The following is a 24638-nucleotide window of genomic DNA, read 5'->3' as shown; positions in this document are numbered from 1 at the left end:
AAGCAGCATGCTGATACACTGACTCAGAGAGAATCATGAGTGTTTCTAGGGGGTCTCCCAGCCAACAACCATCCTGGTCCCAATTTGCATCTCTAAAAAGTTTTGGGAGGCCCTCAGCCAATGGTTCAACGATTGCAGTGATGCATTTTTAACATTTCACATTTTAAGCTACTTAAAAATTACTTATGCATGAGATATTTAAATAACCGCACGCTCCTTAGAATTCAACAGAACTGTGTTCAGCGGTGCCTAAAGAACTCAATTCACAGACTTCAGGTGCCTAGCTATCAGCATGACTACTTTGAAATATATTTCATCTGTATACTTTGTGGAGTGTAATCTGTGCACTGAGGTATGAATTTCAGATTTGGCAGAAGTTCTGACCTCAGCAATTCTTTTAGGCAAGAACCTACAACAAATAATTATACATCCATTATTTTTCAAGCCTTGCATCTTTAAGTTTTGGCCTTTTGCTCTGTTTTGTATATTTATCTACTCTATGCAGGCATGTGTTTCTCCCAGTTTAATTAGTATAAACAGCTAGAGGCTTATGACTTCTACAGAAAGTCTTCAGGTCTGTTACTTACAAATCTAACTGGCCATTTGCTGGGTTGGCACTTACAGCTTTACTAGAAATTCCTGAAAGTCACTCAACCTTTTGGTAAGCTTGCAAACTTTTAAAATATCAGATATTACCGGCCAATAATTAATTATAATGATCTCTTTTCAGTAATGGGCATTCCACTACTTACGCCTAGATATACAAATACAATAGAGATTTACTTGTTAAGGCATGATTGGTCACACTAGGTCCATATGATTTAATGTTATACAAAAAGCCACAAGAAATCAAAGCCATCTCCCAAAAGAACACTATTAACATTAAGCTCTGGCAAAAATTAATTATATGGATTCATATGTGTCCCCAGTTTTACCTTGTTTTCTTGACTTGAATGCTGCTACTAAGTTTTTCAAGCACATATTCTCCAGTGTCATGATTGATAATAAGTACACAGTCCTTCTGGTATGGCCTTTTATTTCCTTTGAAAACGGTCATTGGAGGAGTTGAGCCCTAGTATTTAAGACGTACACATTCATTTGACTATGCCCACAGCATATAAACCACTCATAAAATGTAACTCTAACAAATATAGGGATTTCTCTGACTTAAGACCAAGAAATTATTTAATTTTTATTCAAAACACTTGTTAATTTTAAAGGGGATGAATACATTCATATGGATTAGATCAGACTTTTCTTCAACACCACAGCAGTATCATACCTGTAATCCTTTTAAGTAGCTTTGTAGTGACAAACGTGTCCATTCTTTGGCAACTATTATTTATAATTCTCCTTTCAAATATGGTTACTGAATTTTCATAGTACACACTGACAACTGTTAGGAACCTCCCTAAATTTTTATGAGCTCAGAAAACCTTAGGTTTGCATACAAAATACAGTTCCAATTATGCATGCAGTAGAACAGCCATCTGAGGAAGAGAGAGAGAGTGTGTGTGTCTGTGTGTAGTCGATACATCATTTAAACTGCCTTGGTATTTAATCTAAATAAAAAACAGTACCTCTGTACTATGTTATGAATGCAAATATCAGATATTATATTTAAATGTAGATCAAATAAGCAGAATTGAGTCACATCTGCATCAAGGAGGTTTTTAGGTATCTGAAAAATGAAACGATACATGCAGGAAACAGAAGGGCAGGCATGTCACTAAAAAGTTTACAAAGGAACAACAAAAATATTTAGGGACAATAAGGAAAGCTAAAGAGAAGTACCTAAATGGCAAATAAATGACAAGAGATGTTAAGGGCAACAGCAAGAGGGTTCTATAAGCAGGTCAAAAAAAAAAAAAAAGATCAAGGAAACTGTGGGTCTGTTGCTCAGAGAAGGTGAACTATTAGCAGTAGACACAAAGAAGGCAAAGCTGAACGCCTACTTTGCTCCAGTCTTCACAAATCAGAACTTCAGTTAGACAAGTAGCAAAATTTATTTAAAGAAAGAATGAAAAAGAAAAAAAAAAATGTAGTTCCTGATAAGCAAAGGAACGGAATCAAAAAAAAAAAAAACAACCCACCTTATAATAGTAAAAATTAAAGTTAGCATGACCTGATGGAAATCGCCCCGAGATATGGAAAGAAGTGGCTGAAGAAACCTCAAAGAACTGGCAAAAATAACATTTGAAATTCATGAAGGACAAGTGAAGTTCCAGAGGACTGGAAAAGGTGCCCATATTTAAAAAGGAGGGCTCTGGAAATTACAGAATAGGCAGCTTGATTTTGATATCTGGGAAGTTATTAGAGCAAATTATAAAACATTCAGTTTGTAAACATCTAGATGATGACGGTGTGATTGCTTGTTGCCAACATGGATTTATTAAGAACAAATCATGCCAAACCAACTTGATCTCCTTCTCTGACAGGAAAGCAGGTTTGGTCCATAAGCAGTATAAAGTGGACATAATATACCTGGAGTTAAACAGAGTCTAACATGCCACTCTCATAGGGAAGCCAGAGATATGTGGACTCGACAGAATTACAATGATACTGTGACCATTATAAATCACTTGTGTAACAAGCAAAGAGTAAATATCAATGGATCAATTTCAGGTTAACAGCGGTTTTAGGGGGTTGACAGGCTCTTCTGGAGCCAATGGTACTTTAACGTTTTTATTAATGGACCTGGATGCAAGGATAGATAATATATTGATCAAATCTGCAGTTGACAAATACTTCAGAGGATAGGATTAAAACTTAGAGGGAACCTCAGTAATTGAAGCAGTCATCTTTGGACATCAGTGAAGTTCAACAAAGACTACCAAAAGGTTCTACCCAAAGGGAAGAAAAAATATAAATACAAAATAGGATTACTAAGAAGGATTTGGGGCTTATGGTGGAGAACATGCAGTTTTGAGTGGCATTAGACACAGTATGTAAGACCTAAGAGATGATAGCACAACTCTCAGTGCTGGTTAGGTTTCAGCTGGAGTAATGTTCCAAGCACCGCAGTTTAAGAAGGATGCAGAAAAGCCACAGAAGAACCAGAGATAAACAACAAGGATGTTAAAGGGGTTGGGAATGAAGGCTGTATGAGGAAATGTTGAAGGAACTAAGTATGCTAGGTTTGGAGAAAAGGAAAGTGTGGGGGGTAGGGGAGTACATAGTATTAGTCTTCAAATATTTGAATGGCTTCAGTAAAAAGGGATACAAATTACTGTACCCTGCCACAGAAGCAAGGGCAAGAGGAAATGGGTTTAAACTGCAAAAGAGCATATTTAGATTAAGTCTCAGGAAAAGCCTCCTAGCTGTAAGAACAGCAGGACAATGAGACAAGCTGCCTAGACGGAAAGTTGTGGAATCTCCTTCTCTAGAGGTTTTCAATTAAGAGGCCGCAACAGGCCTCTGCCAGGGATGGTTTAGGAACAGTAAATTCTGTATCTGTGCAGGGAATTGAACTAGATGATCTCTGAGGTCCCTTCAATGCTGGGATTTTATACCGCACTGAGACGCATATCGAAGAACAAAAGTGTTAATCAAAAACCTGACAGTTTGTCTGAGTGGTATGTAAATGTATATCCTCCACTATGAAACCCAGTCATATTGTATACATGCAATAGCTGTAGAGCAAAGGAGAAAGAATAATGAGGTTTATTTACAACTGAACAAGCAGAAGGCTGTGCTTCAGAGATCTGAGAGCACCTTTGCCAATCAATATTCTTGGGAAGCCTCTTAATCAAGAACAGTATGCAAAAACACAGTCTCTTTGGGCTTCCCTGCTTTTAAAGGGAACCATAGCTCTTTAAATACAACTTTGAACTACCAAAGTGATAGAGCGCAGGGATAGGGCAAATGTAAACGTGAAACTAGAATTGGTAACCCATCCAATTCCCAGGGATCTGGTAAAAACTGTTTGTTACAATAGAAGAACAGGATCTAGGAGATCAGGAAACCCCCTTGGTTTTTTTATCAGCATGTGAGTGTGGGAAGTCTTGGTATCATCACATTCTTTATCAGCAGGTATCCTAGTTTCCTCTGATAAAAAAAATTCCCAATTTTTGCATTAAAAAATGTAGCCCCAAATCCACATTTTTTTCATGATTAAAATGAAATATCATTAATATATAGAGATGTACCTGGTAGCCGTGTCAGACGAACATGGCTACCAAATACATCTCTAAAACATGGAAGATGCTGAATTTTAGCCAATTTAGGATTTAAACTTCATTGCTGAACAACAAGAAAGATTTCTACACCTCCCTGCTTGCCATCTGACACTACCAGGAAAGTAATCCTGCCTTATCAGCACATCAAAAAGCAACTCACAAAGACACTTTCATGGACCCAGAGGAACAGACTTCTACCTCCAGCTTCCTCTCTACAAAATGAAGTCCATTTTCTACCTACAGGGACTTTTCACCATCTTTAATTTTCCCTGAGCCTGAGGAAGGGCATGTATGCTTGAAAGCTTGCAAAAAAAGATATTTCTGGTATCATCTCTGAACCAAGAGTTATAGTTTTGCATTTCCATTAATATCTACCTATCTACAGTGGCATTTCATTTTAATCAAGGAACAATGTGGATTTTGGGTTACTTTTTTCATCCAAAAATTGGGGATTTTTTTTTTAAATCAGAGGATGAATCAAATCAAAACAAAATTTTCTGTTCTTACCAGAGTGAAATTAAAATATTTTTTAATCAGAACAGGCATCTGGAAGAGTGTAGGGCAACCAATTTTGATTCACGAATATAAAATAAGGGAACAATATGATTGTTGATCAAAGGAAAAGGAAAGGAATGTTACCCAGCCATTTTAAACCTATCTGTGTTGTTCAAGTATTTTAGACTGATAATATTAGCCTGAGCCAACACACAAATCCACTTATACAACACAGGTGCAGGATTTGTTTCACTGAGGAATTTCCAAGCTCTTTATTACAAAACATAACCATTTACAAAGGTTTGGCCATATTCTTTATTGTCACTTGACTATCATCTTGGCACAACAGATCTTTATTGTATAACTTGTGAAAGAACTGGGACTTAAGTTCATTGCATCTGACCAGAAGTACCTTCCAACCTCCTATGAAGTTGAGGTACAGGATGGGGAGGATGGGGTACACAGTACATGTTGTTTGCATAACCTTCAGTAACCAAAAACCACATTAAAAGGTCTATGTTTAGCCTTCTTAAAGTTGTATCTTGATCCATACTTAAACTATTTATGTATTTATTTATTCAATGTATATGCCACGCTTCCCAACAAAGATTCAGGGTGGCTTACAGTAAGAAAACAGAATAACTTAAGAACAGGAAAGTGAAAAGAAGACCAAAACAACTTAAAAGGGAATCAGAACATCAAAATAAAGCAAAGACCCCCTAAACAACTACTTATCCTAGTTAGAGAACTAAATATAATAAAAAGTAAGGGTGCACCAATAAAGATTTTTTGGGCTGATACCGACAGCCAATGATTAACCAGCCATATCCGCCAATTCTGATCCAATTGCCAATATTCAGCCTGGCAGCTTGGAGAGCATGCGTCCGGCTGGTAAGTCTGTTGTGGGAGAAGGGGTAGGGAGAGGGAAGGGGTGGGTGGGAGGCAGATTGAGGCAGTGAGGGAGAAAGTGGGGCTTGGCCAAGGGCAGGCACTGCCCAGCCAAGGTGGGGTAAAGGATGGAGCCAGGAGTGGCCTGTCCAGGGGATTTGGGGGGTGGGGGGTGGATCCTGCCACTGTGCACACCCCCAGGGAAGTCATGGGGGGGTGTATGCCCCCCAGATTTGTGAACAGGGTGAGCGTGGGCTGCCACTGTGGGCTGGGGCTGGAGGCTGTGCTCGGGCCAGACAGTGGTGGCCCTGGGGTTGGGGAGGGTGCATGGGGACTACAACCACCCCAAAATTCACCATAGCCCCTCCTCCCAGTGCTGCTGTCACATCAAGCACAGCCCCGACCCAGCCCCCCCACCGGGAAGAGCCCAGCACAGCCTCCGACCCCAGTCCGCAGCAGCAGTCCACCTTCTCCCCATGCGCGGATCCAGGGGGCACATGCCCCCCATGCCTCCCCCAGGGGTGTGTGCTACAGTTGAATCTGCCCCCTCCCCCCCAGGTGGCTCTGTCCCACGCTCTACCCCAGCTGAGCAGCTCCTGCCCCTACCCCAGCCCCACTCCTTCCCTCACCGCAGGGGCCTCAGTCTGCACCCCTCCCATGCTCCTTTCCTCTCCCCAGCCCAACAAACTTTTCAGCTGGACACTGCTCTCCAAGCTGCCAGGCTGTCTGTTTGCATGCTGCATTGCAGCTGCATGCATGCATGCGGCATTTATCTGTGGCGTTATCAGCCACATCAGACAAAAAAAGCAGAGTGCTGATAATGTCTGTTTTCCTTTTACTGGTGCTGATACGATATGGACTGATCTATCTGTGCACCTCTAATAAAAAGTGGATTGGAACTCCAGCTAGGACCCCCAAGAAACCCCAAGAAAGATTAACTGTAAGCAAAAACTAGACTTTTACAGACTCCATTTTACAACGATATGTTGATATAGTCAAACATTGAAATGTTTTGCTTTAGTTTTGTGATCAAAGGTAAAAACAACACATTAAATACATCTAAAGCAATATAAACCTGAATAGCAGTCAGCAAGAAAAAAAAAACAGTGAATTTGTTACAAAGCTGAAAAGTAAAACTGCGCTGTAACATACAATAAACTTACTGGAATATGCGGCAATGTTATTGTTACTTCATCTCCTTTACCAACTTGGAGCTCCCCTTCACAAGATGTGTCTATGGATGCTGGCTTAAAATCATCTAAAGAAAAAAGAAAATAAAAATAACTGGTAACAAAGGCACTCTGTTTCTAAACCATGTCTGGGCTCTTCATGATTTCTCTCTCTCCAGAAAAAAATATCCCCTAATTTATCTTTATTACATGGAAAGTAAAAAGGTGGGCTAAGACAGCTATTAGAAACAGGGAAGGATTAACACATAGGCACAACAACAGAGAGTGCCCCCAGCCCACCTGTGCTCTGGTTAGGGAATTCTCCTGAGACATGAGAGATGTGGAGAGAGGCTCTCCTCCAGAGCCAGGCTTAAAAGCCAGACCACCCACTTCCTGGGTGAGTGCCAGCCTATTACATAAAAGGTTGCTACAGGTGCCAAAAACATTACCTTTCCTCTGACCATGCCTTAAAAAAAAAAGTGAGCCAAGCACCAAAGGGATGGTAGACTATAAGTCTAAGCAGCAGTCTTACCCTGTGAATCCTAGCAATGCATAGGCCTCTAATTACAGTGTAGGTCCAGGCAGAATTTTGGCTATATTCCCCTCTTCAGTGTTTCCTAATGATAAGTGCAATCATCCTCACTCTGCTAGCTGTTGTGAATCATAATCCTGGATGCTTAACTCTCCCTGTTAATAGTACAGAGAATTTAGGTACCTAAATTCCTTTGTGAATATCAACCTGTGGGGCTAGACAGAGATACCCAAGACAGCTGTAGAATGAGAGACAATAGTTGTGTTCATGCAGTACTGTGCCCAGGCTAACTAGCCCCTGGTTTGGAAGCATGCGCATATATTTAAGATGACACAAACTTAGTGTCTAGACCCTGTGGCTGCTTAAATAGGTACATATGAAAAGGTAACTATGAGAAGCTTAAATAGGCACAGCGACATCTGAGTTTGCAGGTGGTCTGAATCAAGCACAGAACTGCTCTACATCTCTTAGCAGGGTGTTAACTCCAAAACACAGTAAATTTAGGGGCCCTGTCAACAACACCCCAGAGGACTCTTGAGTGTGACAGAAGACAACTTCAGTCAGTTCAGGTTATTATGAAGATACTCCGTGATTGCTGTGGTTAGTATTGCCTAGCGCCCTTCTGTGCTCCCCTTCCCCGCCTCAGGCAGGAGGATGGACACTTGTGGGGAGAGCAGAAAGGCAGGTCCAGGTTGGGGGTGGGGGACAAGCAAGATACCAAAGTGGGGCTGATGGCACCACAGGTTTTGTGTCATGACATATTAGAGTCCCCAGTTGCCTAAAAGTGGCCTTAGCTCAAAAAGGGTTTTAGTTTGACTGAACAGAGCATACTTTGTTGTTCTGAACTAGTGTAAGACCCTAGGAACTTTTGCTAATGCAAAACATTTAATTCAAATAAACGTAATCTCAAAAGAGATTTTCAGTTAGTTATTCAACCACACTACTGAGATATGAAGATAAAGAATAAACAGATAACCACAACATTTAAAATTTTGAAAAATGGTTTAAGCTCCTATAGAACAATTAGATCATGACCTAGATGTGGAGGATACTACCATTTTTACAAGCATATTTTTACTTTTGGTCTCAGCATACAAAACTGTGCAGCCAAGAAGTCTCTAATTATTGCATTTGCCGTTAAAACATCAATTTCATGGAGATATGTAAAATGCAACTTTACACAAAAGGTAGGCTTGCAAAAAACCCAAAACAAACAAGCTTCTTCTAAAGAGATACTCACTTCGAATAAAAGCTGTTGACTTTAATGACAAAAAGCTTAATTGTTCTATACCTTTTCAGCACTCCCAACAAGTTGAAACAGCAACTAGATTTAACTTGTGTTCCTACTCTTTTCATCCAAAGACCAAATTATGTCGTCAGGTTTATCCAAGGAACCTTGTAGTCTAAAACTAGTGGCTGTTTTCCCCTAATGTAGCTTTACAGATTTACTGTGTGGAACACAAAAGTAGCCACAGAAAATCAACCAGCCTCTTCCCCCCCACCCCCAATATGGTCTGTGTGCCAAAAGAAAGAAGATAGCCGTTCAGCATGGGCAGTCTAACGAAACTTATCTTTGAGTGAGAAGTGCATTTCTGATCCTTTATTGGAGTTCTCTGACTTTGGATCTGGATAACTATAGGCCCATCAGCTATCCCAGGGAAGATCTTAGAAAAGTTTATTAAAGAGGCCATCCTTAATGGACTGGCCAATGCCAACATCCTAAGGGATAGCCAGCATGGGTTTGTTGTGGGTAGGTCTTGCTTGACCAATCTCATTTCCTTCTATGAACAGGTGACCTATCACCTGGACAAGGGAGAAGAAATGGAAGGCTTTTTTGAAGTCAAGATATATGACATCAATCTGGTATCCCATGATCACGTCTTGGCAAAACTGGCCAATTGTGGCCTTGGGTCCACCACGATCCACTGGCTGGAAAATTGGCTCCATGGTCAGACCCAGAGGGTAGTAATTGATGGAAGTCACTCATCATGGTGTCCTGTGACCAGTGGGGTCACCCAAGGCTCTGTCCTTGGACCCATATCGTTTCAACATATTCATGAATGATGTGGACATTGGAGTCAGAAGCAGACTGGACAAGTTCGCTGATTACATCAAACTTTGGGGCAAAGCATCCATGCCAGAAGACAGGAGGGCAATCCAGGCTGACGTGGATAGGCTCAGCGAAAGGGCAGATGAGAACCTGATGGTGTTTAACACCAAAAAATGCAAGGTTCTCCACCTTGAGGAAAAAAACCCTGTAGCATCCTTATAGGCTTGGCACTGCTATGCTGGCTAGCACTATGGAAGAAAGACACTTGGGGGTCATCATTGACCACAAGATGAACATGAGCCTGCAATGAGATGCTGCGGCTAGTAAAGCAACCAAAATGCTGGCTTGCATCCATAGATGCTTCTCAAGCAAATCCTGGGACGTCATTCTCCCCTTGTACTCGGCCTTGGTGAGGCCGCAGCTGGAGTACTGCGTCCAGTTTTGGGCTCCACAATTCAAAAAGGATGTGGAGAAGCTTGAGAGAGTGCAGAGGAGAGCCACGCGCATGATCAGAGGTCAGGAAAACAGATCTTACAATGACAGGCTGAGAGCCACGGGACTCTTTAGCCTGGAAAAGCACAGGCTCAGGGGCAATCTGATGGCCACCTATAAGTTTATCAGGGGTTCTCATCAGGATCTGGGGGAACGTTTGTTCACCAGAGCCCCCCAAAGGATGATGAGGTCGAACAGTCATAAACTACTGTGAGACCGTTTCAGGCTGGACATAAGGAAGAATTTCTTTACTGTCCAAGCCCCCAATGTGTGGAACAGCCTGCCATTGGAGGTGGTTCAAGCACCTACATTGAACACCTCCAAGAGCACACTGGATGCTTATCTTGCTGGGATCCTATGACCCCAGCTGACTTCCTGCCCTTTGGGCAGGGGACTGGACTCGATGATCTTCCGAGGTCCTTTCCAGCCCCAAAATCTATGAAGCTCCCTGCTCTTACGGGGGGAAATGGTAGGAGCAAGGGTGACTGACAAAAGATTTCACTACCAGGCTTCTTTCCTAGCGATGCCTGGTAGAGCAAGTATTTGTCTCACAAGCACTTCTCACTTGGAGAGTTTATTGGTCTTTATGCCCCTTGTCAGTTTAGCTATGAACACACTAGCTTTACGTCCACGTAGATAAAATCATGGGTCTTTTCCCACTGAACTCCAGAGTGTTTTCTATTTTTTATCCAGCTTTCCACAGGTGGAGCTAGAAACTCCCCTGGTTTTCCTGGAAGCACCCAGATGAGGTGCCCTTCAGGGAAAGTATACATACAATCATAGAAAAGTAGACCTGGAAGGGACCTCAGGAGGTCATCTAGTCCACCTCCCTGTTCCAGGCAGGGTCACCTCTACCTATACCATCCTATACAAGTGTTTGTCTAACCTATTTGTAAAAATGCATGAACAGCCCTCTCACGCAACTACTAGGCAGAATGCCCCAAAATAACAAACTCCTTAAATTCCCACAGGTAAAGCAGGGGGACAAGGGCACTGTCAATGTCGTGCTGCTGTAAGGACAGGAAATTAGCTGGTTACGCTAGAGAGATACAAATGAAGAAGCAGTTTAGTGATCTATTCCCATTTTATCTGCAAATCTGGTCAGTAACAACTTTTGTGTTTTCTTTCTGATAACCGATAGTATTAAGTAGTGGTGAGAACCCAAACACACGTGCTCAGTCCTAGAATCACACTGAAGTTGGGTTGGACCAGACCTCCAGAGATCACCTAGTCCTGCTAGGCAGGATTCTGCTTTTCCAAACCATCTCATGCAAGTACTCAACTCACCTATTCCTAATTTTCCAACGATCCCCATCTTAGTTTTCTTGATTTCCCTGTTTCTTTACAGTGATCATTTCAGAAGCCTCTAATTTTTTCACTCGGAAAGGAAATCTGAATTACTGGTTCATACACTTCCATTCAATTCAATTTGCCCAGAACACGTTCAGCATTTTTTCTTCTACTTCTCATGAAACCCCTTAAGGATTTGCTAAGGTTGAAAAGCCTCTTCCAGTCACACCCCCCTTCCCACCTGTGCCTCCAGCAGGTTTTAAGGGCAGGATGATGACAGCATCCTGGACAAGTCAGGCTGGAAGGGGCCTCCAGAGGTCATCTAGTCCAGTGCTTCTCAACCCGTGGGTCACGACCCAAAATTCGGTGTCACGGATATATGAAACAGCTGCAAACGAACTTTAATGTGTGGGAAACCATGTCTTTTTCTTTGCACGCTGCCAAGGGCTGCTTGCCCTCCCCGTCCCACAATATACCTCCATGAGCCCACCCCCTGCCCCACACAGGAGTGAATGCACTGGGTCAGGACAGGGCACCAAGCTTTACAAAGGGGCCCTGGTACAAAAACAAGGTTGAGAACCGCGGGACAAGTCCAACCACCTGTCTGAGGCGGGCTCATCCCTACCCCAGGCTCAACCCTGCCCTAGGGCAACCCCATTAACAGCACCCAGCCCTCAGCCCCTCCACCGATGCCCAAGCAGCCAGGCCCTGCAGCTGAGGCAGCTCACGGGGCACCAGCCTGCCCCGGACGGCCTCGGGCTGGGGGGAGATGGGCACGGGCCGCCTCCCCCACGCAGCGCGGGGGCCCCTCGGAGCTGCGGGGCCGCGCGAGGCCGGGGCGGCCGCACTCACAGCGGATGGTGTGGAAGGAGGCCTTGGGCCGCCGCTCGAAGCTCTCGCCTAGCTGCAGCCCGTGTTCCTCCCGGTCCAGCAGCGGGTTGGCAGCGCCGTTCATGCCCTGATCCCTCGGCCCAACCCCGCCTCGCCTCGCCGCTCCCCTCCCTCCTTCCTTCCGGGCGGCGAGTGCAGCTGGTAAAGCGGTCCGGACCGGCGCGGCGGTGTAGGCCTGGAGTCAGGAAGTGGCTCTCTGCAGCCTGGGCAGGTCTCGAGCAGCGGCGCTGGGCCTTGACTGCCCAACTGGCTCCTACCGCGACGCCCCTAGTTTCTCAGCTGTGGTCCCTCTCCTTTGCCTGCCGCCGTAACTGACTGGGGGGAAGCGAAGACGCCCTTGTCGCGTGGCGGGAGGAATTCTGGCTGCCGACGGCTCGTTCCTAAGGCAGTGGCATCACACGAGGACCTCGGTTCTGCGATGTGAAGGGGCCTAGTAACTCGTGAAGCCAGGGTGACAGATCAGGCTGGGCCAGCAAAGGTCGGGGCATTGGGACCTCTGCTCTTTCCCCGATTCTGGAAGTGGGATTCCCACTCCCCAGATTATTCTCATATTTTCCACAGCCTTTCACACCAGCCTTTTCTTCCCAAACAGGTCACCGTTTTCTTCCCAAACAGGTCGCTACCTCACAGGTAGGGGTCACAAAAGGAGCACTAGTGTGGACTGCCTGCTGGTGTTTCAGCTGTTTTGTCATATAGGTAATAAACTGAGATTGTGACTTTGATGTGGAGGATAGTACCATTTTTACAAACATTCTCTTCTGGTCTCAGCATACATGCTGCTTCATTTTCTTAGGAAAATGAAGTTGTGAGCGAATTTGAGACCGTTTTCATTAAGCGCTAGTGCCTCCATTGTTGCTACCACGCATGGAGCTCTGAGCAGGGGAAACCAGGGATGAAAAGGTTGACGTGGATGCGGTTAAACTTTCAGTTTAAACCCTCCCCCTGTTTCCTGTCCTGAATTTCCTTGTGTGATGCTAATTGGCACTACCAAGAAAGAGAGCCCCATTTGACACATTTTGACCAAAAGCATAAAGGAAAATAAAATTGGGATTATGGCCCCTTTGCTTTTTAATAGCTTCTAAGTGAGGCGCAGAAAAGATTGGAATGTGGTTTGGTTTTTTCACGTTGGATATTTCTGAACTTTTGTGGAAGTGTCAGCGTTGCGGGCTTGGTACTCTCTCAGCTTGGCATTTAGAGCAGAACCCCTCCCAAGATGTGAAGACAATAATAATCTCTTTTTCATTCCTTCTGACAGTTGTAGGGCCTAGGCTGCCTTATCTGAAACAGAAATACACAGCTAAGGAAGAAAACCACTCTAAATCTGCCGTGTTGACATTCATATGGATGAATCCGTAATGTCCCAGGAAGGCGTGTTTGCCAATCACCCAAATGTAATAGCCCCAACTTGCGAAGGCAGCGCTTTCCAGAAGAAAGTGCACAGCATAAGGACTCTTAGTGCTGAAGAAGCTGAGAAACTTGCAAGAGATCAAACTTTAATATCTGACTTCAAACAATCAAAACTGGAGAAAGAGGCCCAGAAGAACTGGGATCTGTTTTACAAAAGGAATAGCACCAACTTCTTCAAAGACAGACACTGGACAACCAGAGAGTTTGAAGAATTAAAAGCATGCCGTGAGGTGAGCTATGTGCACTAGTTCTACAAATAAAAAAGCAGATGTTACTAATTATTTTCAAGTGTTATGGTAGTGCTAGAGTGATGTTGTGGCTATGATGGTCCAGATGGGTGGCAAAGATATATTTTTGGGCGATATCTTTTATTGGATCAGCTGCATAGTTGGGATGGAGTTGGATAAATTTTCCAGTGTAAGACATCTAATGAAAAATGCCTTGCATTCAAAGGCTTATCTAACTCATCCTAACTATGCAGTTGGTCCAATAAAAGATACTGCCCTAAAAAAATCCTTGCCTTCCAGTCATCTTCAGATGATTTCAAGTCCCCCTTACAGACCAGATAAGCGGTGACAGTGACTTCTACTGTTATACTTCAAGTCTTTCATGCTGCATCATGCATTCAGTTGCACTTTCAGTACCTCCATGACTATTGCCTACTCGAAGGCTTCAGAAATTTAAAAAAGTTACTTCACTTTATGAAGCCTAGAGCTGTTGGTATATTAAAATATGAATGTAAAAAAAAGCATTGAGGTGTATCCTTTGTTCACCTTATTAAATCAGAGATGAGGTAAAGTAGATACAGTAGCTTGCTTATTACCAAAATGGATAGATGAATAACGGCATATTAATGGTTCTGTAAAGATGCATAATATAGCACAAAATAAAGACTGTATTTCCTATGTCAAATTGCGAGTGGAAGGATTTTTCAGATTTTGAACTGATGATAAGTGAAACTGATAGTAACTATAAAATGTGATAATCAATATCTTTACATTTTGAGAATGAAACAAAAGTGATACGGTATATCATTGACTTCTTTTTCACCTCTAGTTTAAAAATCAGAAACTGACTATTCTTGAAGCAGGCTGTGGGGTTGGGAACTGCTTGTTTCCACTTTTAGAAGAGGACTTCAGTATCTTTGCTTACGCCTGTGACTTCTCACCAAGAGCTGTTGAATATGTGAAGGTTGGTGTGCTATGTCTGTTTTTTTTAGTGCTGCTTCAAAAAGTTGGGCTCTGTAAAACTCCACATTACAGGAATGATAGAATTGCATTGCTTGGTTCCTTTTCTTCTATAAAGATGGTAAATTGTAAGGTATGGAAATTTGAAATGGACACACTGGAGCTTAATACTGTATACAAGAAATTGAATCATTACCTAGAACCTATTTTATCTAGTAATAAGCTGCGTTTCTGTAGTAGTAAGTGTGAGTAGCTGTTCTGCTTAGATAGTTCTTAAAAGTTACATTGGGACTAGTACTGTTTCAATGCATACCACACATTTCAAAGTACAAGCGAAATTTGTTTTAGGATATATGTTCATAAATGATACTTTAATTTTTTTGTGAGGTAGTGGATGAAGGTGATTGTGGAAGCAGTGACATGGAGGTTATTTTCAAAGAAATCTGAAGATCAACTAGAAAGAGCAATACTATTTATATTTATTCATTATTAATTATATACATGTCACAGGGTCACGCAGGTGCCCTGTGCCTATGAAGGAATGAGGGTAGCTGAAACTCCTGAAAACAGCACAGGTGTTAGTTGCCAGGGCAACTAGGCTGGTCACGTGAGCAGAAAGGGGCTGGGCCCGGCCTTTATAAACAGCCCAGGCCGGAGCCTAGTTAGCAGTTCCCTTCTGGTAGCCTGAGGTGTGGGAGCTCTGCAGTAGAGCAGAACCAATTGTTGCAGCCTGACCACCCAAGCGGCTACAGCATGGTAAGGGTGGAAAGAACCCTGATGGGGAGGTCATTGCAAGAGAGTCAAGTGAGCTTAAATCCCATGTTATAGCCAGGAGGCTTGTTGTGTTACAGCCGTTTGGCTTACGGTTCTGTTTCGTTACTGTTACACCGGAGGACCGGGTAAGGCTATAAAGTGAGGGAGGAGGCCTCATTTAAGAGTGCCCCAGTAGAGTGGGGGTGCTCCTAGTGCTGGAGTGTGGTGCTACATTGCGGGGTGTACTACCCCAGCCCTGGGGAGGGGCACAGTGCCAGTGAGGGCACCGTAGTTGGGGTGCAAGACCCCAGCCCTGAGAGAGGCAAAGAGGATTTGGGGCTAGGCATGGCTGAGGCCGCCTGAGCCCCACTGGCAAGGAGCACCAGTGAGAAGCCTGCAGGGGCTTGTGTTAGGCTCCAAGGGGAGAACCACACGACGAGAAGCCCAGGGTGGGTGCTACTAGAGAGACGAGCCTGGAGAGGGCGAGTCCATGATTACAGAGAGCCTGGAGAGGGCAGAGAGAAGCCCCAGGAGCGGGCACATACTTGAGGGAAGCCCCACGAGAGGGCGTGTACAGAGAGAAACCCCGGTGAGGGCAGGTATTGAGCGAAGCCCCAGGAGTGGGTGTATACTATTGATAGAAGCCCCAGGAGGGGTGCGGACTGAGAAGGATCCCAGAGGGGCTCCCCAGTGGTGGGGACCCCGAAGGGTCAAAGGGGCCAGGTAAGGCTCAGGCTGCCTGAGCCCAACTGGGAAGAGTCTCAGAGGGGCTCCCAGTGTTGAGGACCCCGAAGGGTCAAAAGGGGCCAGGTAAGGCTCAGGCCGCCTGAGCCCAACTGGGAAGAGTACTGCTAGTAAGCCTGAGAGGGCTAATGAATAGAGGGGCGCCGGTTGCGTGACGAGCCCAGGGGCGCCGGTTGCGTGATGAGCCCAGGCGCGCTAGGCAGGGCGCAGAAAGAAAAAGGACCTGATAACATCCGGAAGAGCTGTGAGGCTTGGGGCGTGCTAAAGGGGAGGTAGGAGGCATGCATAACCCATAAGGCTGTGGTGCACCGGGTCGCTCCATACGGAACAGGGGATAGTATCAGCATAACACCGTGTACAAAGGGATCAAAGGCAGCATCCCACAGAAACCTATATATACCAACAAGACATGGTGGGCAAGAAAAGAGGGTGTTGGATCGCCTACTTGACACGGTAGGGGGTGCTAGAGGGATCAGAACCGCTCCTAGGCCCCACTCTGTGACGATACATTATAATAATTTTTTTGTAAAGATTTAAAGAGACATTGGGCCTTTAAGATTCTCTTGATTTTTCTATAAATTTCAAATGTGAAAATATATATTTACATCTATAAATTGATTTATATATACTTTTATATATCTTCAAAGGACCAGTCGGTAAAGAAATTAAAAATTGAATTTGGTTGTATGCTATCTGACTTACAGGACTATAGTTTGCAAAATTGTTCCAAATACTCTGAATTCCATTTTAATTTAGAATAAGGTTGGTAGGTTAGAGGTACCTGTAAGACCCATAAATTGTCCTGTTGTCCATCTCTTCTTTCTTATTTCTTTTACTTCCCAAATCACTGAGAATGGATTGTATTGCCAGTTTTAGGCAAAAGATCTGTGTGTACCTCATCTCAACCAGAAAGTTTTCCTACCAGAAAATTTTAATTTACTTTTGCAGTCACATTCCTTTTGTTATTCTCCTTTAAAAGAAAAAAATCAATTTTAAATTTTTTTCTATCTTTATAATAAATGCTGCTCTTTTCAATTATGGTTACAGCAAAATATTTTCACTTCCTAGAAAAACCCTTCATATAATATTGAGAGGTGTAAAGTCTTCCAGTGTGATCTTACCAAAGATGACCTTCTAGAAAATATACCAGAAGATTCTGTGGATGTTGTCTTATTAATATTTGTGCTTTCTGCCATTCACCCTGACAAAATGCATCTGGTCTTGCAAAATATTTACAAGGTAAATTAAGTATGATTTTAACATTTTCTTTTTCTTTCTGGTTTGAAAGAGCTGTTCTATTCTGAAAAGGTCCTGTGAGATGATGGCATCCTTTATGTAACACTCTCTGAATGTAATTATATTTGCTTTCTGTAGGGACTAAAATAATTTTGCACTACATTTTTCACTTAGTAAATCTGAGAGAGTGGCTGTGTGTGTTGACAATGACTGAGGGTCTGATCCTGCAAACATTTATGAACTTAATGTTGTAGACTGAGTACTCCCACTGAAATGTAATGTAAAACAATGGGATTGCTCACACCCGACAGTGTGTTAAGTATGTATGTAAGCCTTTGGATGGATCATATCCTTAGATCTTTTATGAGAAATAAAGGAGGATCAATAGAACATCGTTCAACAAAGTGATAAGTTTTTCTGACTCTAGTTAAAAGTGCTCAGTATCCTGCAGGAGTGTTCCTGTAACGAAGAGCTGATAAATGCAAAGCAGTTAGTGCACTGTAGGTAGTACTGTAATCCAAAAATTTCAGCCAGTTGTTGGAAAGAGATTCAAATGTTGTGCTGATAACATTTTTTTTTTTTTTATTGTTTGCAACATTTTCCAGGAAAAAATAGTATAATGCATTTTACAGAATTCATTATCCTTGTATATTACAGGATATTCTGTGTAGCATATCAGTTACAGTTTGAAAAAGGAACCTTGGGTTTTGGCATACTTTTAGGGTTGCTTTCTATAAAGGGAATAGTTCTTAAGTTTGAACAAGGCTGAAAACCCAATCACCGTTTTGCTTGTGAAGGTGGTTGACTCCTTTAACCTGTTCGTACATTTCTGCAGAAATGTACAAGCCACAAATCTCTTTTCAGGCAGGAGTGCCCAGCCTGCTACATGAGTGCCACACATGGCATGGGCAGCCTCTGTGTATGGCATATGGTAGACCACGGAGGGGAGATTAGGCATGGGGCACAGGGAAGGAAGCAGAAAACAGAAGAGATTGGGCAGGGAGCAGAGTAGGCAGAGGACTGGAGAAGCACATGAAGAGGGTACAAGGCTAATTTGTGACATTCTTGCCAAACAAGGTTGCTCCCCCTCCTCTGTTTTAAAGGTGCAACTACCATTTGTGGAACTGTGAAAGTTACATACATGAATTTGAAAGCAACATGATTATTTATTATATTTAGTAACATAAAATCAATAGTTAGTTTTACCAGTAGTTTGGATTTTTTTGGGAAAATGGTTACTGAAAAATCATGCCATTTCCAGCAGTCATTGTTGTAGTTTTCTGTTTTCACAGAGAAGTGGTGTGGAGGCAGAATGTCTTGCTCAACCTTGTTTTCAGCAAAATCAAACTAAATGACATGATTTCTTTATTTAAGTGTAATAATGTTTTAAGATGGCATGGAATGATAAATGTGTGTTTCTGTATGTGAATATTTTTTTTGCTAAGTCCACATACTTTAATGATGTGTGCATATTTTATCTAACAGGTATTAAAACCAGGCAAATGCGTCTTGTTTAGAGACTATGGGCTTTATGATCATTCAATGCTCAGGTTTAAATCTGGCAGCAAGCTTGGAGACAACTTTTATGTTAGACAAGATGGAACACGATCATATTTTTTTACTCATGGTAAGACATTTACAAGTTCTTTCCTCTCTCTAAGTCTTTTTTTCATTAAATGTTTAAATTCCTATTGTGCCTATAGGGTTTATTTATAAAATTTTACTGTAATTCCTTTGCCATCATTTTTCAACTGGCAGGACTGATGTGGGTGGTACAGTAAGCATTTAAATCCTGTGAGGAGAGCTTTTCCAACCCCTAGCTTTGAAACCAAGCTAGGCAGCAATTTGATTTGTTTCATAGATTGTGCCATTGTAACACAAGAGCAGCATAAGTTAGAACTTTTTAGTTACAGGGGCCTCATTCAGATAAGCATATTCCTCTCTTTCATTTTGAGCATTTAAGAAAAGGCTTGGTCTCCTGTTTCATCACGCAAGGGATGCAGTTATCCTATGACCATCTTTCTGCAACTTTCTTTCATATAATATATATGAGGCGTGATCCAAAGCCAATGTACTTCTATGTGTTAGTTAAAGATTTTAGTAAAACATTTTATTATGATATTCACAATATTTATATAGATTTTCCTTCAGTGCTTAAAGGTCTTTCTGAAAAAGAACATTGTCTGCATTTTGCAAATGAAGAACGTGAAGCCTCCCACAGTTAAGCAGATTGCCCACAGTCTGGTACAGCATTTGTACTATAACTCTGTTTTCATATTTCCTAGTGCAGTGATTTTTCAGCCAGGGTGTTGCAGCACTCTGGAGTGCCTTGAGATCCTTTCAGGGGTGCCACAGAGTGCCACGCAGTGATAGCATGGTTAGGTGTTAGGCTAAAACATGATTCACAAGATGAATTTTCAAACAGGAATCCATAGTGTCAAAAATATTCCAATCTGTTGTGGTCTTTCTGAGTTCTTTGCAAAAGAAAAAAAACTGCTCCATTGTTTTTCTGTGGTCAAAAAAAAAAAAAAAAAGTGAAAACTAAGCTGACATTTTCCAAAAGATGCTTTGAGTCTACCGAGGTTGAGAACTGCTGTTCTAGTTGGTTACTGCAAAAATACTTCCACAAAGGCGAGTTTAGGACTTTGTGGAATAAATATTTTTTCCCTTGGAAGAAATATTCAGCCACTCAAGAGGTCAATTAGTAGTCAACTAAATCTTGATATTTGATGACGTAGTATACTACCAAATCACATTCCCTTTTAAAACAAAACTGTATTAACTAATAATTCCCAAGCCATTTCCATTCTTCATAAGTTTCTGGTGAAATTTAATAATGTAATTTCACTTAAGTACATTTAGGGTCCTTTTACTGTTAATAGTTTTTGTTCTACTTAAACTATTAACTTGAACAAGCTGAACTCTGCTGTTGGAAAATGGGAACAAAGAACCAGTCTCGATTTTTGAATCGAGTCCCCTTTTGGCTTTTTGAAACTTAAGATATCATAATCAAATATTTGGTTCTTGCCAAGTGTAGTTTTTGAATGTTGAAGATGTGCTACTATCTGCTGCCTGTTTTTTATAGTTATGTGAAAACAACCTATAAACTCTTCTGTTATAGCAAGTATCTATACAGTATTTATCCATGTATGTTCCTTTTGGGTTTAGGTGTGGTTTAGTAAGTCTGTTTTCCAAAATTCTGATGGTTTTAACATATGTCTAGTTCAGAGGTTTCTGAAATGTGCTTTATGAGCGACTTGGTAGTGGTCCATGAAGCTGGCTGGTCACATGAAGCTGGCTTTCTTCCTCCTTTCCAGCTGAAAGAAACAAAACAGATCAGGGAGAGGGATAAAAGGAAAAGCAAATGTAGACAGAGTGAATATCACTTATGAAAAAAGGCAAAACAGTCTGCTAAAAATACATGAACACTTGCATTATACATTCAGCTGACTTGGGCACAAGAGGGCATTATGTGACTGTCTTATGGACTTATATAATCAGTCTGTTAAGACACAATCCACTTAAATATATTTTTAAAAAAGTTTGGGAGCTTTTCCTCATCATATAATGATTGCAGTGTTTGATACAAGCAATACTTTGGCTTATGAGATGATTTCCCATGATAGGCGGGGCGGGGAGGAGAACAAGTAGTTGCTATGTGGGAAAGCTGAGTGATACTTTTTGGACAGTGCTGGGAATCAACTGGGTCTTGTCCATTTCACTGACTTAAGGAATCAGGTTTTGTTTGTTTTTTCTTAATTGATTTTTTTTTTTTTTTTCCTCCCTTAACTGGCAAAGGAATGTATATCTTTATGTACTGAACATTGCTTGGGTAGCACTCACAAGGAGATTCAATTTCAGTTGAAATTGTTCGATTGCTGTAGCATTTATTTGTATTTCTTTTTCTGTAAAAACACATTACTCATCAGTTCCTAAATCTACTTCCTAAATAAGGATCTAAAAGGAAAAGCAGAGACACAGAGTGAGCATATGACTTTGTTTAGGATCGCACAACAGATCAATTGCAGAGCTAATAACAGAGCCTCTGTCGACTCCCTGTCTGGTGCCCTGTCTGTTGGGTGTTTCTGTCTCTTCTGGAGGGAGAGAGACTGCTGAGGGTTCCTATGCTTGTTACTAGGTATAAGTTCAGTCTGTGGAGACGTGTGTCTCATTTGCCACATCGTTCCCTTTTGTTTATCTAGCATGCATTCAGACTTGAAAACTTAGGTTGATAGAGCCAGCCTAAGGCCTGTGTCATCTTATGTGGTTTACACACAAACTCACAGGTTGGCTTCTCATAAAAGAGGCAAGAGACAGGTATTCAGCCCAAACTTCTATTGTTTACCTTCCAAAACACTAAAACAGGCATTTATTCCAATGGCTACCTGTGACAGCACAACATAGATTCTCACCTATACTGGCAGGGGAAACTGGAGAGGGAAGAGGAGGTTGGCATGCAGATTGGCAGCAGGTCTTCTTGAATTTGCTCGGCTCTCCAAATTTCCGTGTAGCTTATACCCCATGATTGAGCAAAGTATGGCCCATGGGCCAGATCGAGCCCACCAAGGGATTTTGTCTGGCCTCCCTTAGTTCTACCTGACCCAGGTGTGGGGCACAGCCCAGGCTGTGGTGCATACGGCTGGTCCCACTGCCCCCAGGCACACAGCAGAGGTGGGGTGGTATGGTGCGGTGCGGCACGGCGCCATGGTTGAACTCACTTATTGGCAGCAGGTCCTTCCAGCTGCCACTGAACCCAGCCCATCTGCCTGAACCTGTTGCCAGGGCCAGGACTCAAACAGGCAGGGTGCATGGCCAGGTGGGTAGCAGCATCCGGGAACAGGATGGGCAGGCAGGGCCACTGGCCCTGGGCCAGGAACACAGGGAGGTGGCAGCATGGGGCCAGGGCCGAGGGTAGAGTCACAATCCTTTGCCTGCATATCCCTGCAAAGGCTGCCATTTCTATGGATGGGGCATGCAGGGAGCAGATCGCAACTCTGGCCGTGCGCTGTCACCACTACAAGATCCTGAATCTGGCTCTGCCTGTCTATCCCACTTTTGGATGCAGCTCCCTGCCTGCCCGTGGCCCCATCCCATCTATCCTGCCACGTGGCCTGCCTACCTGGGTCCCAATTGGTCTCCATGGAGACTCCAGTATGCTGGACGACAACAACAGCATGGGGCTGGGGCCCAAGGAAGAGCTGATCTGTGATCTGCAACCTGCATGTCCCTGCGCATGGAACCAGTGCTCATTTAACTGAAACTTTGGGGACTGATCTCTCTTTCACTTGGAAGGTATCAGTGAGTTTATGTCCTTGGGAAAGGAAAAGGGAATGTCTTGCATCCCCTTCCTTCACCACTATGGAATGCTGCTGCTTGCCACCATCATGTTTTCTCTTCTCCTTAGTATACTGTCTTCACTGACAAAGCTGCTTTGTTTTTACAGTTTATTCAAGGATCTTAACAAAAATATATCTATTATAGTGAAAAAGCATCTAATACATTTGGTTACATCAATCACTGCTGCTACATTTTAAGATAAAGTTATGATATAATATACTTGGCTTATTTAATTTAAGGTCTTACTTTATAGGATCTCCTTTCAAGCCTTGTGCTTGGTTTAATTGGATCTCGTTATGGGTTTAGCTGGACATATTGGGTGCCTATACACATGCAGCAAGGCTGCTCTGACACACTATAATTGCAGCGTGTTGGAACAGACTCAGTTAATGGAGTCTGCTAGAGCATGGTAATTACCGTGCTCCAGCAGACTCCAGCATCTCATTTATTTGCATCCCTGTGCTGAAAAATGGCGGCAGGGGCGCTTTCACTAAAGTTTGTTCAATGAGCTTTAGTTAAAATGCCTTCACTGCCATTTTTCAGTAGGGGGGACACTGATACTCGAGACACTCCAGGCGCTTTAATTAGAGCAGCTCCCCCCAACTTACACTCCCGGAGCACCTGTATAAAATGCCCATTGATTCCTTCCTTTACTTTGCTACCAAGTTGGTTGTCACATCTGCAGAGGTTCAGTCTGGAGTCACTCTGGAACTGACTTTGAGGCCTTTTGTTTTAATCAAACTTCAACAGCTTGTTTCTGAAAGGCAGAAAAAATTTTTAAAATATCTTTACACATATTAAGTAACAGAGTAGCAGCAGCTGGGCTCACTGTTTTGTTCCCTGCAGATTGTGTGCAGAGTTACTTTTGCTTTTGCCCAAAAGAAACCTAAGTGGCAGAAACTGCTATTACTGTATTTCTTCATTTATAATGTGCTCCCCAGTTTCTAGGAGTTGTTTTCCTTTTTTCCTTCTTTTGAAAAAGGTGAATGTTGTAAGCAAGCAAATACAGTATTAAATAACAGCTGCATGCTAATTGGTGTTTTAAAACATATCCTGAATTTATTGATCTTTCTTATCTTGCAGAGTTCTTGTCCCAGCTTTTTATGGCTGAAGGATATGAGCAAGTGGTCAATGAGTATGTGCTGCGGGAAACAGTGAATAGGAAAGAAGGCCTGTGTGTTCCAAGGATTTTTCTTCAAAGTAAATTTCGAAAACCTCTTAAGCAAGCCATGAGTTTTTGCTAATCAGCAGCAGGACTGCTTCTGTAAACAAGCAGTTTGAGTGAGTTCTTATAAAATTATAGGATTTGGCTGGACTGTCCAGGAGTTTGGTAAACCAGAAAGATGGAATCATGTTTTCTTGAACCTTTTGCTGGCTTTGTTCCTTGCATATGAAAGTGACTATGAGAATACAATTTGAAGATGGTGTATAAATGTGTTTATGAATACAGGCAACTTGCCAGGCTTCCTGCATTTCTGTTTCCAAAATGAATCCTGTTCAACATTGTTGTAGGATCACACATTGTTTTTAAAATGAAAGTGGTTTAACACCTTTATTCTTTTAAAAGGCGTTCTGCAGTTATGCTACGTAAGATTTTAAATTTCCTTTAAGAGAAGTTTAACTATTGAGCATTGATGGACTGTCTTGTTAAACAGCTGTTTTTACTAGTCACAAGAATGGATTAGTTTTATGTCCCTTTTTCACATTAAAACTATTCTATAAGTATCTTTTTAATATTTATTTTTATGATAAGACATTGAAATTTTGGTTTATTCTTCTGTGAATGGATATAGGCCTTCTACCCATAAATGTTAAGATTCAAGAAGAGAAGTGAGCTCTGTCAGTGTTTGAGGAATTCTCAAAGTTCTAGCAACCTTTTAGCAATAAATGCTGTGACTTTTTTTTTTTTTCTTATGCCTAAGATTGTCAGCATTAGGATATGCTCATACATCTTAAGATTCTAAAAATAAACCCAAATTACTTAAATAA

General features: G+C 42.3%; 2 protein-coding genes across 6 annotated transcripts in view; one reads left to right on the top strand and one right to left on the bottom strand.

Annotated features, from left to right (window-relative positions):
• Nucleotides 1-12079, bottom strand: part of EAF1 (ELL associated factor 1) — a 27982-nt gene extending 15903 nt beyond the window's left edge. The window contains exons 1-3 of the mRNA XM_090046413.1: nucleotides 11947-12079; nucleotides 6725-6819; nucleotides 936-1072 (exon numbers count right to left, since the gene is read on the bottom strand). Coding sequence (XP_089902539.1) covers nucleotides 936-1072; nucleotides 6725-6819; nucleotides 11947-12049 — 335 coding nt within the window. The 5' untranslated portion in view covers nucleotides 12050-12079. The remainder of the gene's footprint in view (nucleotides 1-935; nucleotides 1073-6724; nucleotides 6820-11946) is intronic.
• METTL6 (methyltransferase 6, tRNA N3-cytidine) lies at nucleotides 12002-24638 on the top strand. Of its 5 annotated transcripts, none has more exons than XM_090046410.1 (7): nucleotides 12002-12126; nucleotides 12578-12681; nucleotides 13241-13622; nucleotides 14449-14583; nucleotides 17145-17315; nucleotides 18798-18939; nucleotides 23733-24638. In XM_090046410.1, exons 3-7 carry the CDS (start codon nucleotides 13326-13328, stop codon nucleotides 23891-23893), a joined length of 906 nt encoding a protein of 301 aa, XP_089902536.1. In that variant the 5' UTR covers nucleotides 12002-12126; nucleotides 12578-12681; nucleotides 13241-13325; the 3' UTR covers nucleotides 23894-24638. The 5 variants fall into 5 exon arrangements, with proteins under 5 accessions (XP_089902536.1, XP_089902537.1, XP_089902533.1 ...); XM_090046411.1 differs by lacking the exon at nucleotides 12002-12126 and adding an exon at nucleotides 12133-12463 and having other exon boundaries at nucleotides 12578-12615; XM_090046407.1 differs by lacking the exon at nucleotides 12002-12126 and adding an exon at nucleotides 12133-12463.

The sequence above is a fragment of the Crocodylus siamensis genome, chromosome 5 (assembly GCF_052110815.1).
Source record: "Crocodylus siamensis isolate JL-2025a chromosome 5, ASM5211081v1, whole genome shotgun sequence".
Classification (NCBI taxonomy): Eukaryota; Metazoa; Chordata; order Crocodylia; family Crocodylidae; genus Crocodylus; species Crocodylus siamensis.
Note: the sequence above shows the minus strand (reverse complement) of the source record. Positions and strands in the feature narration are given on the sequence as shown.